Source organism: Coturnix japonica, chromosome 3 (genome assembly GCF_054131305.1).
Source record: "Coturnix japonica strain WE chromosome 3, WE-NBRP24, whole genome shotgun sequence".
Taxonomy (NCBI): domain Eukaryota; kingdom Metazoa; phylum Chordata; class Aves; order Galliformes; family Phasianidae; genus Coturnix; species Coturnix japonica.
The window spans coordinates 14,024,652-14,037,043 of NC_140665.1; the positions used below are offsets into that span (position 1 = coordinate 14,024,652).

The following is a 12,392-nucleotide window of genomic DNA, read 5'->3' on the forward strand; positions in this document are numbered from 1 at the left end:
GAGAAAAGGGACTTGGATTTTAAACTGCACAAGGCTGGACAGCTAACATCAATGAAGCAGGTATTAAGCCAACAGTGTAGTAACATCTATACTGTAGTAACACACATCAGGAAGACAGCTTCTCCTGCCTACATTTTTTTTTTCTTTGTTATATTTGTACAACAATAACTCTGTCTTTGAAAACCTCTCTTCACACACTCAGCTTCCCACTGGCGATTCATACGTTACATAGTTGACTCTGAAATTAGTTAAGATTTAAAAGGAAACTTCTACCTTTCAGATTTTTGGCCTTGATATGAACTAGAGAGTTGTTATTCAATAAAATACATTGCATGAACATTCACAACCCTTACTGCAGTGTAAGATGATAGAAAAAATGCAGTATCACATCCTGAGATTGCAAAAGTTAATACACAAACCAATGCCATACCACCTGTTCAATGGATACTAAGACCTTCATAAAACTACCCTAATAAGCAATGTTACAAATAGTTGTTTTCAGTACTGAGATAGTGAGTAGCCAAATCTTACCTTAATTCCTTTGGTAATTCCATTTTTCTTACAGACTCCACTTTTTAAGACGTTATTCTGTTTCTGATGGTGATGATGATGTAGATGTCCATTACAGACAGCACTGGGATTAGCCATCTGTTTAAATTAGTCAGATTCTCAGTTCTTAAGGGTGTCTCAGGTCTTTCTACAGTAAAAAAGACAGCGGGATGAACAGATAAAGTCCTTAGTTAAGGCCTGAAAGGTATCCAACTGGTCTGTCAGGATTTTCCAGGATGAGAGGAGGAACTATCTTTTGCAATATCTGAGAAACTTAAAACTCCTTCTTCCATACACCTTCAGTTCCAGCAACCTAGAATGGAAAATGCATAGCAGAAGGTGTACTCTCAGAACCTCTGAAAAACACTCCTCATTGTCGGCTATTGTATGAACACAGCTTTTATGAGTCAACAAGGCTGCTGCAGCTATCAAGAAGTGGGTGGACACAGAGGCGGAGACACTTAAAGACATATTACCTCCTAAATACCTCCCAGTGAGGAACATTACACTTTTTTTTTTTTTTCCCCTTCTCAATCACACTCCACACAGAGCTGTGTTACACCATTTAGGGCAGAGTAATAAAATGCTTTGCTAAATTAAACAAAATAATCTGTAAATTTGCAAGCTTCATCTTATGAAAAGTATGCGCTGGCTGGAAAAATGTAGTGTTTCACCAAGTAGAACAGAACACTTCTCTTTTTCTTCTATTTTTAAATCTTTTAGAGTCAGTAATAGACACAAAATTAACCTTCAAAGGAAACAGAAAGCATATCAGTATTAAAATGAAATCTTTACCTAGAACTAGAAACAATTTATTTGGCCCCATCTTACAGACACATGCACGGGTGATTACTACAGTGAAGTGGCCCTTTAAACTCAGTTTGGCATGCATTAGGTGAAATTACAATCAGTGAGAACCTGATTTTTATAAAGTATGTCAATTTAGGATTATTATTGTACTTCAGATTTTAGTGGCAAGGCATAAAAGTAAAGGTGTTCCTGGCAACATGTGATAGAATCCCTTCCTCCTGAAATAATTAAAATTAGTATGGAAACAGATTAAAGGAAAGCTATATAATAATATCAATTTTGGGAACCAGTAAGGATGAAAAGTTAGGAGAATAAAAATATGTGGAGTGTTTTAATTGGAAAAAAAGCACACGCCAAAAAACCCCTATGTCATCTTGGAAACAAAATGCAAGCGATATATAGAAAATACAGCCTAAAACTGGAGGACATGATGAAGGAGATTAAATACGACATGAGCCACTGAGAAAACATACAGGAACACACAATGCATTGACTTTGAAAACTTCTCTTAGCCACGTATTGAATTGCTAAAACATATTTTTCCTTTGAAGAGGTTTGCAAAGTAGGATGCCTGCATATGTTGAGACCAAAAGCTCACTAACGCAACGCAGACCTGAACTGAACTGCATTTAAAGGGAATACCTATGTATTTATTTCTTCAATTTGCTCGTTTCATACCACTTTCCAATATGCTGAGTTTCCCATTAAGGTGTGTAGTTAACCTCCACAATACATTACCTGATAGCACTTCAGATGTGAAGAAATCCATCCCTTATTAGATTTGATTTTGACCTCCTTGGAAAGACTTCTACTTACATATTCCAATTAATAAGACAATAACAGTTTTACTCAAGAAAGCATCTCCTTAACTGACTAAAAATAAGAAAGAAACAGTAAAAAAAAAAGAAAACCAATGAACCCAAAACAACATATTTGGCTTTGTAGTTAACACCAGATTGTGCATCAGAACTCAGATTTCCTGGATTTTCTTTTTACTGATGTGATCTTCCTATGCAGGAATGCCTCATTTCTGTACAACTCAGTTTTTTCGTAGGCTTCATTAAGGCATCTGTGATAATAAGTTGGAGAATAACTCACTTCAGTCCCTGGAAGAGTGATGGAACAGCTTGTTCTGGATGTCATCTCCAAGCAATTGGAAGAGAATGTTATCAGGAGTAGTCAGCATGGATTCCTCAAGCGGAAATCATGCCTGAAAAACCTGATAGCCTTCTACAATGTCATTGCTAGCTGGGTAAATGGGGGGAGACCAGTGGATGTTATGTACCTTGACTTCAGCAAGGCTTTTGACACTATCTCCCACAACATCATTGGTAAGAAACTCAGGAAACATGGAATAGATGAGTATATGGCAAGGTGGATTGAGGGCTGACTGACTGGCAGAGCTCAGACTGCTGCCATCAGGGATGCAGAGTATGTTTGGAAGCCTTTAAGTAGCAGTGTCCTGGGTCCAGTCTTGTTCAACAGCTTCATCAACAACCTGGATGAAGGGATAAAACCCACCCTCAGCAAGTTTGCTGATGATACAAAGCTGGGAGGATTGGCTGATACACTTGAAAACTGTGCTACCATTCAACAAGACCTGGACAGACTGAAGAGTTGAGCAGAGGGGAACCTGATGAGGTTTAACATGAGCAAGCGTAGAGTGTTGTAGCTCAGGAGGAATAATTGCATGAATTAGTACAGGTTAGGGGATGACCTGCTGGAGAGGAGCTCTGTGGAGAAAGATCTGGGGGTCCTGGTGGACAACAGGCTGGCCATGAACCAGCAGTGTGCTCTTGTGGCCAAGAGGAGTATCCTGGATACAAGAGAGTATCCTAGGGTCCATTAAAAAGAGCACGGCTAGCAGGTTGAGGGAGAATATCCTACTCCTCTACTCTGCCTTGGTAAGGCTACATTTAGACTACTGTGTCCAGTTGTGAGTTCCTAAGTTAAAAAAAAAAAAGACAGGGACACCCCTCAAAGGAGTCCCAGTGGAGGGTCGGAAAGATGGTAAAGGGTCTGGAGCATCTTCCATACAAGGAAAAGCTGAGTAACCTTGCTTAGCCAGTTACTGTTCATTTTGACTGTGCTATCATAAAGGTAAAACAAGAACATTTGCCAAAGTAGTGGTTCAGCTCCTTGGCAGCTTCCAGCAACTCAGCTAACAGTTCTGCCAGGTAGACTTCCCAGCAGACAGAGCACCTTCTGGGGTACAAAGCGATATTATCAACATGTATGTCTTATTGGTTTCTTTTCATTCAGTTTTGTGGGATGGGGTGGGGGGAATCTCTGATTACATAACAGATCATGTAATTCTGACTATTACATTCTGTACTTGTTATTCATTTCAAGACCCATGAACAAAGTCCTTTTGTATGAATACAGTAGTGAATTAAATATGCTATATGCTTAGTTTTCAGTGTGTCTAACAAAATGATGCCAAGCAGACAGAACTAAAAAATAAAGAGACTACATTTAAATGTGAATTTAAACAAGCAATTTTTAAGACCCCAGAGAACAGCTGTCCTTTTGGACTTCTTGTAACCATACTCTAACAGCCAAAGCTCACAAAACAAGTACCACTAGGGAATGCATAGGTTCCCTGCCCTGACTCTATCTGGAGCAAGTGTTTCATATAAGGGATGAATCTTGCCAGATAAACACATTTGATCTGTAAACAGGACATGGTATTGCTTCTGGAGAATAAAATGTTAATTTGGGCCCTTTAGAAACCCCATCTTACTGAAAGCCATCTGTTACTCAGGCCTCTACATCTATTTCTATCATGCTACTTCTTAGCTGCGCCTAAATCAATTATTTAAATATATGGGAGTCTCTCCTGCTCGGACACTGAAGGAAAGACTTAATAACTGTGTTACAGAACATCAAAACCACAAATATTCTCTTTTTACCATTCTGTAAAGTGAAAGAAAAAAAATAATCATGCTAACTATAAAAGAACTGTGTGTATTTTAACTGCAGGGAATCCCAATCCAATGAGTTTCATTTTACTAGCTTAGGTACTGGTCAGAAGTAAAAGTTAATTTTTGAACACTGGCAAGAGAATGATGAATTCTGAAGGCTAGTAGCAGATCACACGTGTCCCACAGAGATGTTGCCTAAGTTTGTAAGATATACCTACCTTTAAAAAAGTGCAATGCTGCAAGAACATATGAGAACCAAACGTAAACTGTAATTCAGAAGGATTCCACAGGATTCCTGTTCATCTTAGAGAAAAGTTAGTTATGAAATGGTCTTGCAATCTAGTTGCAAGATCCTGATAATTTCAGTTCATGACAGGTGCAAATTTACATGCCACAAGCAACAATAATGGCCTACACAAAGACACCTACAAGCTTTACGCTTAACTTTCCAGGACAGATAACAAACAGGAGATGAAAAAGACTTGGGACATCAAACTCAATTTTGTTAAACACCGTGGTTTTCATAATGCTTCAGCTAAGAACAGAGTATACCCCAACGATGGAATAGAACGACAAAGCCTTCCTGCTATCCCGATCACTTCTCTTACAACAGAAGTCCATGCTATTATCCCTATGAACCACTGAGGACTTATTCTCAGACTAGTGTCCCAGGATGTTCAGTTTGGCACCTGTGAGACATGGACATCTGAAACAATTTCTGCCTCATATATGCTCATGAAAACCATTGTATAGTGACCTGTAAAGCTGAAATAAATGAATAGAAAGATACCAGAGCAATGAAGCAACATAAGCAATGGCAAACGCCACATGGCAGCTGGTCAGTCATCTTCTCAGTCTTCCCAGATTCATTCAGAATTCACTAACTTCCTAAACATTCAAACAGAAGGATCCCATATCGATATTTGCTGCTTTAAACCTCATCCAATACATCTGTGGAAATGGGGATGGATGTCATTCTTCACTTGGGTGTAAAACTGTACATAAATGTTGAAGGAAGGATCTCCTCAGTGCCCTTGCACAACCACTCCTTGAAGGACATTTAAATTTGGTTCAGGAAATAATCTTAGAGCATAGAATTATAGAATATCCTGAGTTGGGAAGGATCCATCTTAGAACTAAGGCCCATGGCATGAGCAGGTGCACCCAAACAGTGCTGCAACAGAGGACACAGTAAAACAGGCAGGGCTCTGCTACAGCAACACTCCTGCCCAGCTTGCATAACCTGGATGCCAGATATATGCAGACTGTGCTGAGTCAGCAGCAGGGCTACATCCCTCCAAAGTCCTTCAGAGATGAGGCAGCTCCATGAGCTTTCAGGGATCCACTCCCAAAGTGGCTAAGAGTAACAGCTAATGGCAGCTTGAAAAATCAGGCAGGGGCAAAATAGGCTTGAGTTGAGGAAGTGTAGAGTATCTAACTGAGAGGCAGCTTGGAAGAGAAATTCCAGAAGACAGGCTGAGATCTCCAGAGCAGGGTGCTCCTGAAAACACAGTAGTCTGAAATCAGGCCGAGCTAAGCCCAGGACTGTAAGGAGATGAGGCTGTTTCAGGCCTGTCCAAAGGCTGCAGAAAGCAAAGTTAAAGGCTAGAAAGCCCAAAAAACCAAAGGCCCATCTGAGTTCAAAGGAAAAATTTTGACAGAGACTGAGATAAATATCAGGAAACCAGAGAGATTAAAGCACAGGATATGCAGGGAATTAATGTATAGGAATACTAAGCAAGAAACATGGCTGAGGTGGCATGATGCAGAATAGATGAATTGCAGAGGGAAGACAGGTGTGGACCTGGAACCAAGAGCCAGAGGAGCAGGCAAGGATACTGGGTGCAAGCCTACTGCAGTCTGCTGTCAGTTCAAGCTCTCAAACACAGTTTCTTGCCAGTTATAATAACTTTTCTGAGTAAAGCAAGAATGATATCTCAGCAGTTTTATCCTGTCAGTGTGTACAAATTACTAGTGTTCAGAAGGAAGAAACTTTATTCCTGTCTACGTAAACTTATTTAATTTTTGCTTTACACTTGCACATCAAGTCTTGATGGGTTCCCCCTGTTCTAAGGGACATGGAGATGTCCATTCTGCAGGTAGAGGTCTGTCCTTCCCACCTCAGACTTAAGGGGAGTGGAGGTCTCTCTATAGGCTGATGGATAGAGAAGTGAGAGAAGTGTTACTTCATAGCTGGAAACATGACTTCAGGCTGAGCATTTGTTTTTTCTAGGAGACAGTATTAGCAATTTCAATCTCATCTGATAATTATAAGATTGCAAGAACATCGATAACTAAGGAAAGAAAGCCTGTTGTGCAAACCTACAGTCCTTATGGAGAGATCTTCAGACTTGAGGGGTATATAAAAAACTATACATTTAATTTGGTTTACTAGAAGAAGCCACAGCACTCTGCAAATTAAGTTTTTCAACTCTAGCAGACCAGGTGAAGAAGTGCTTAAAGAGACTCTTTTTCCAGATAAGCCTTGCAAACTTGTTGCTATCTCGTACAGCAATGGCCTGGAAAGATATGCTGATATTTATTACGGAGGTGCTGTTGCCAATCAGCTTTCAGGTTCAGATATCAAGGAGTGGCACTGCTCTGTGGGAAGTCACCTATACTTCCACAAAGGAAATACGAGACTCCTCATTTCATCTTGGATTAGATAATTTTTGAAGGTCCTTTCCAACAGAACTCTTCTATCCTTACCTCTGTCCCCATTCGATTCTCTGCCTCTAAAAGGAAAAGAAACCGGCAAGCCTCCAAAACTCAGCTCTAGGCGGTCCAGAACAGGTGGTACCTTTAAAAGCTCAAATGCCTCATTAATCCTCCCCAGCTCTCTGCTGGATGGCTCAAGGGAATCTCTTGGGAAACAGTATGGAGCAAGCAGAGACTTGATTTTCACACTATCTGAATTTCATATGTATTACTTTATCATCACGATCTGTGGTTTCTTTCTTCTCTCCCCTTCAACAGATTTTTGTGGATAGGCTCTCAGTAAAGCACAAAGGGATTTGGGCCTTCATTCATCTTGCTTGCCCTTAAAATCTTCAGGGAAAAAAAAACCAACACCAACACCACCACAACAGAGTAGCCACAGAAAATGCTGAGAATTCTTACTAGATGTTATTAATATAAAATACTTGCGTGGGTATAAATAAGGGAAGAGATTTCCAGATACGATCATATGCTGCTCAGCCAAGCAGGGATACATAAAAATATTTATTGGGAATCACAGTTTTCCTTTGATTTGAACATATCAGAGCTTCAATCACACCCCCAGGTACTTATATACCCCGTACCAAACCTACATACCCATGCAGCAAGCTTGCCTTTCATTGAAAAGCAAAACAGACTGCAGCAGAGTATTTTGCTGTTGGTATCAGTGCTCTCAGAACTACACTAGTTTTATACGCTAGTGAAGTTAATTTGGACAGACATCTTGCAAATTGCCAGACAATCACTCTGATAACCCAAGTACCCCAATTTGCAGTGGACACATCTAAAAGCCCCAAACCAAACACCGTATGCATAACATGTCTCATTTTAATGCTGCATTCTATAAGATGCATTTAGTGTTCCAGTTGCTACAGGGAGATAGACTGAAATCTCAACATACAGAGAAGCTAAAAGGTTATGCATGCACTAAGTCCAGCTGTTTTACTAACCTGAATTAGGTGGGACACTATTACATCCAAATGCCAGGTCATTCGATAGTTGGGTGTCAAGATCTTTGTTTAGGTGCCTTGTTTACATCATTTGTGCTTTTGCAACCTTAATTGTAGCTGTTAGAGAAATTCAGCCTATTTCTTGGTACCCTCACATGTAATTCCTTCCTTGAAGTTTCACTTTCTCTTGCATAATAGATACACGTTATTTATTTAAGTCACTCCTTGTTAGTGGATTAACAGCAGTGTAAATAAACAACCAGTTGTAACAGATGTCTTCAATTTCAATTCTTTAATTACAACATTTGTCAAGTAAGTGTCAGCAACTAGCACCAGCTTTAGTGGCTTTTTTCTTTTTAAGAGACTTTAGAGTATTAAATCCAAAGATTACATGCTATATGTCAGTGGAAGATGACAGATTGGCACTTTATAGCCAGACCTAAGCTTCATTTATTAGCACATGAGCAACATTTTGTTATTCTTGAAATGATAGGAAACATACACATCAAGTTTTCAATTCATGTTCCAGAACCATTAATGATGGAATCTACTATTCAGACCAGGGTTTAGATAAAATTAATGAACTACTCCCAATTTTTCTATTACTAATAAAAAGTACATGCCTTAACTGCACCATTGCCTGCACTAACTTGGTGATAAAAACAAGGGAGAATAAGTTTTGAGTAGGAAAAAAACAAAACACATCAGGCATCCAGGTAGCCAAGTTTCTTCTAGTTAAAGAAAGCTTGCAGGTGTATTATGATATGAATCGAAAGCATCATGTATCAAGATAACTTGGTTACCACAGTTAATAATTTGGGGTATTTTCTTGGCGTATGAAGCTTACAGATGGTTTTGGAAGTCAATTAGACTTGGAAGACTGTATCTGTTTGGATAATTTAGGTCTGTTATATCCTAGCAAAAATTTAGTGTTCATAAACTGAAAAAAAACAAATATTTAATACGCTCTAAAAAGTTCACATGTGCCCACTGACTCTAGATACTAATTTAGAGTAATGAGGCTTCAAAGTTCTCCTTTCTTCCCCTTTTGTTAATTTTACCAGAAAACTTGAATCCTCAAACCACCTGTACTCTGTATTAACAGTGTGCCACTATCGTAACCTATTCTACAGAAATTCAAAGTCACAGTTATGCTTTCCTCTGAAAATACCTACTCAGCTTTAACATTATCAGTAGTTATGTACCTTACAAAATCATTTTACCATTGGTTTTCACAATTTACTGGATGCAGCTAATACCAGGTATGGAAATATAAAACAAACTTAAAATAATTATGATTTTAGAGCTTTTCCTTTCCTAAAATTTCAGATGCTTTTGAGTCCTATTGTTATGTACTGATGCAAAACCCATCAGTGCTCAATATTCTCTTGTACCTGAAAACTGGTAGTCTTCTGACAGAAATTTAAGTTCCCTCACTCTTAACTCATCATAGTTAGAATTACAGGCTTTATTGCAATATTCTCTAAGTACTACTGTAGAATTTGCGAAAGTGCAGGAATTTCTCTAAATTTTTACTTCCAAAGAATTCTGCCAACTCTTGAACGCAGACAGAAGCTGTTAGAAAGTTTTCTGTAAAAATCTCTCAGATGGACTGACAGATTTTCCCTCAGGTAATAAAAAAGGAATACAATACAAGCTGCTGCACTTTTGGGGCGAAAGTATCAGAAATTAATATGTTAAAATGAAGGTTAAGTTTCAGTATTTAAGAAACTATTTATACACTTAGCTACAAATTAAATAGTGCCCAAGTTAGGAGTCTAGAATCCCTATTGAAGTTATGACATGAGGTAGAGTCCTCCAGAAGCTCAAGAATCAGAAGCTTACCTTCTTCCACACAACATGCAAGTGAACTGGCAGATGACCTCCACACCAAAAGAGCAGTCAAGAGTGGAACAGGTAAAAAGTTTATCACTTTATCACTCAAGGAAGTGATCTGGAATTTATCCATATGTCTGCATCCAATCTGGGAAAATAAACAGTCAATTATATCCACTTTTTATTTACTAACCAAGCAATTTTATTCATTTAATGCTTCTTTTTGATTCACTTCTTTAAAATCAGTATTCTGTATACTGCTATTCTTTCCAAACTACGCCCCTACTGAAAACAACACGTTCACTAAGCCACAGAAGATACATCATAAAATTTATGAAGTCTCATACCAATATAACTCATACCAAAAACCTTGTATTTGGTGGTCTATTACCATCTTCGCCACAGGCCCAAGTAGGAAAAAGACCAATAAACATTCTTTTTAATTTTCTGGAACAAAACCTGTTTTTCTGTAATTACAAAATGTACCCCTTATTCTCTCTTGATGTACAATAAGAATGAAAAAGTTTGCAAGCCATAAGCACACACTGTCCCCATGGTTCCTAAAGTAATATAACTTGAATTTGTCTTTTGCATGCATTAAGATGTCAATCATCTGTAAACGCTCATAATGTTAGGAATTTGTTGGAATTCTTTATTTATAGCACATGAATCTGCTTCGGAATTTGTACACAAACCAAAGACATTATGTGGCATCTCATATTTAGTCCTTGCAATGATTAAAACTTAATGAATTGGACAGCTGAATGCAGTTCTGTCTCTACTAAACAAAGAAAAGAAAAATCTGTCTTTAATGTTATAGTCAGACAAAACCAACAGTAATACAGAAAACTGGACCTAGGAAAAAATTACAACGCTACAGTGACCAAAAGTCTGCTGCAAAAAAAACAGCAGTAAGCATAAGTAGGCCTACTATACCCTTCTAGCTTCTTCCACAGTAAATATCATGCCATTACTATATCCTTAGCTACTATTTGGTAAATCAAATTTGTAATTCTTACTCCTTAAATGAAAAACTTCATGTGATTTGATACCTAACTTCTCATCCAAGTCAAAAGCAGAAAGAGCTTTACAAACACCCAGGTAGTTGCTACAACTGTTTCTTGGGACATTTCTCTATTGACATCTTTCATCGGTGATATAACCTCTACAGCTGTCCAAAGCAGACTCCAGCCTTCTTGTGTAAGAACTCCTGTTAGTCAGGATACTCTGTTTGCAGGTCTCTGCAATCTGAAGTAGGCCAGTGTGGCATTATTTCAACTTGCTGACACAACTAAACAGATTGGACAATGCTGTGTTCTGTGTCAATCTGTTGGCTTGCCTGGGCTACACTGAGTGAAGAGAAATTGTCTTGGGCCACATATAACATTTATAATATAGTTTACGTACATGGCTCTGGGACCAGGTGACAACTAGTAATGCTACTTAAAGAAGAAAAAAAAAAAAGAAAAAAGACAAATGTGTCATTGTGAAATAGTCAAAATACCATTTTTAACAACAACAAAAAAGTTAACTTTTCCAAATCTTACACAGTGAAGCACATCAGGTGATTAGACCTTGTGAAGTTAACAGCACTACTCACCCAAGAGTAGTTATGCTTCAACACCTTTTTATTAGCATCACTAAACTTAGTGACAGTAAATTACTTGCCCTTCCCACTGCCAATGAACAAATCATTTCAAGATGTGACACAGAATTGGACTGTGTTAAGCATGACTCCATACACGGATTAACCATAGTCTAATTTCTCACTGCTATTGCCTATAGTTTTGATATTCATTATTTGAGTTCTGTCCCTACTCCTTTTCTGGGAAGTACACGAGACATACATACAAAAAATGTCCATTGCTTATCAGTCATAGTTAAAGTGCTGCTAGGTAAGTTGCCCTATAAAAGCTAAGATATTTACTTGGCAGTCTCACAATACTTTACTGTTGTTGATAGTTTTTCCAAAGAGATAAATGAAATTATTGTTCAATTTACCTACGTACTGTAAAGATTCCAAAGGTTTTCTAGATCCAATTTCTTATATTTCAACATGAGCAGAAATTCTTTAGTCTGAACTTCCAGAGTTTTGCTCTATCCACAGCTATGTAGACTTCACTGCTATTTTGTTTTAAAAAGACTTAGCCATATTTTTTTTCCTCAAATTTGCTCACCTTTGAAGTCAATGAAGCTCTAAACAGGTACGAATGTATAGATGGGAGGAAAAGAGTCTGAATGAATTTAAAATTAAAAAATTAATCCTAAAAATCAATTCAAGATTTTAGCTTCAGTCATGAGATTTTCATTAAACACACATACATATGATCAGAGTATTTTACATCAAGAAATGACACTGAAAAACTAAAGCTTCTCTCCAGTGTCACTTATTCATTCATTCTTATACTCCATATGACCTCTAACTGTTACATTATGAAAGGTGTGTTCGACAGATCACAGGAAAGAGCTGGAACCAAAGTCAGTTTTTCCAGTGTCTATAATCTTGTTTTGAAAGAAACCCTTGAGTCAAAGAAAGATGCGTATATTATGTTCTATTAGCGGAGAAAGTTAAACAAGCTGGGACTTGATGTACTTTAGTCAGGCT

The 12,392-nt window shown here is 38.0% G+C and overlaps 1 protein-coding gene across 6 annotated transcripts in view; it reads right to left on the reverse strand.

The window, feature by feature from the left end:
- Positions 1–12,392, reverse strand: part of SPTLC3 (serine palmitoyltransferase long chain base subunit 3) — a 281,441-nt gene that overhangs the window by 74,447 nt on the left and 194,602 nt on the right. For 5 of the 6 annotated variants that reach the window (XM_015857148.3, XM_085542797.1, XM_085542793.1 and 2 more), the window contains 2 exons: positions 9,797–9,935; positions 532–862 (listed from right to left, as the gene is read on the reverse strand). In XM_015857148.3, coding sequence (XP_015712634.1) covers positions 532–648 — 117 coding nt within the window. In that variant the 5' untranslated portion in view covers positions 649–862; positions 9,797–9,935. The remainder of the gene's footprint in view (positions 1–531; positions 863–9,796; positions 9,936–12,392) is intronic. The other variant, XM_085542794.1, reaches the window with a different exon arrangement.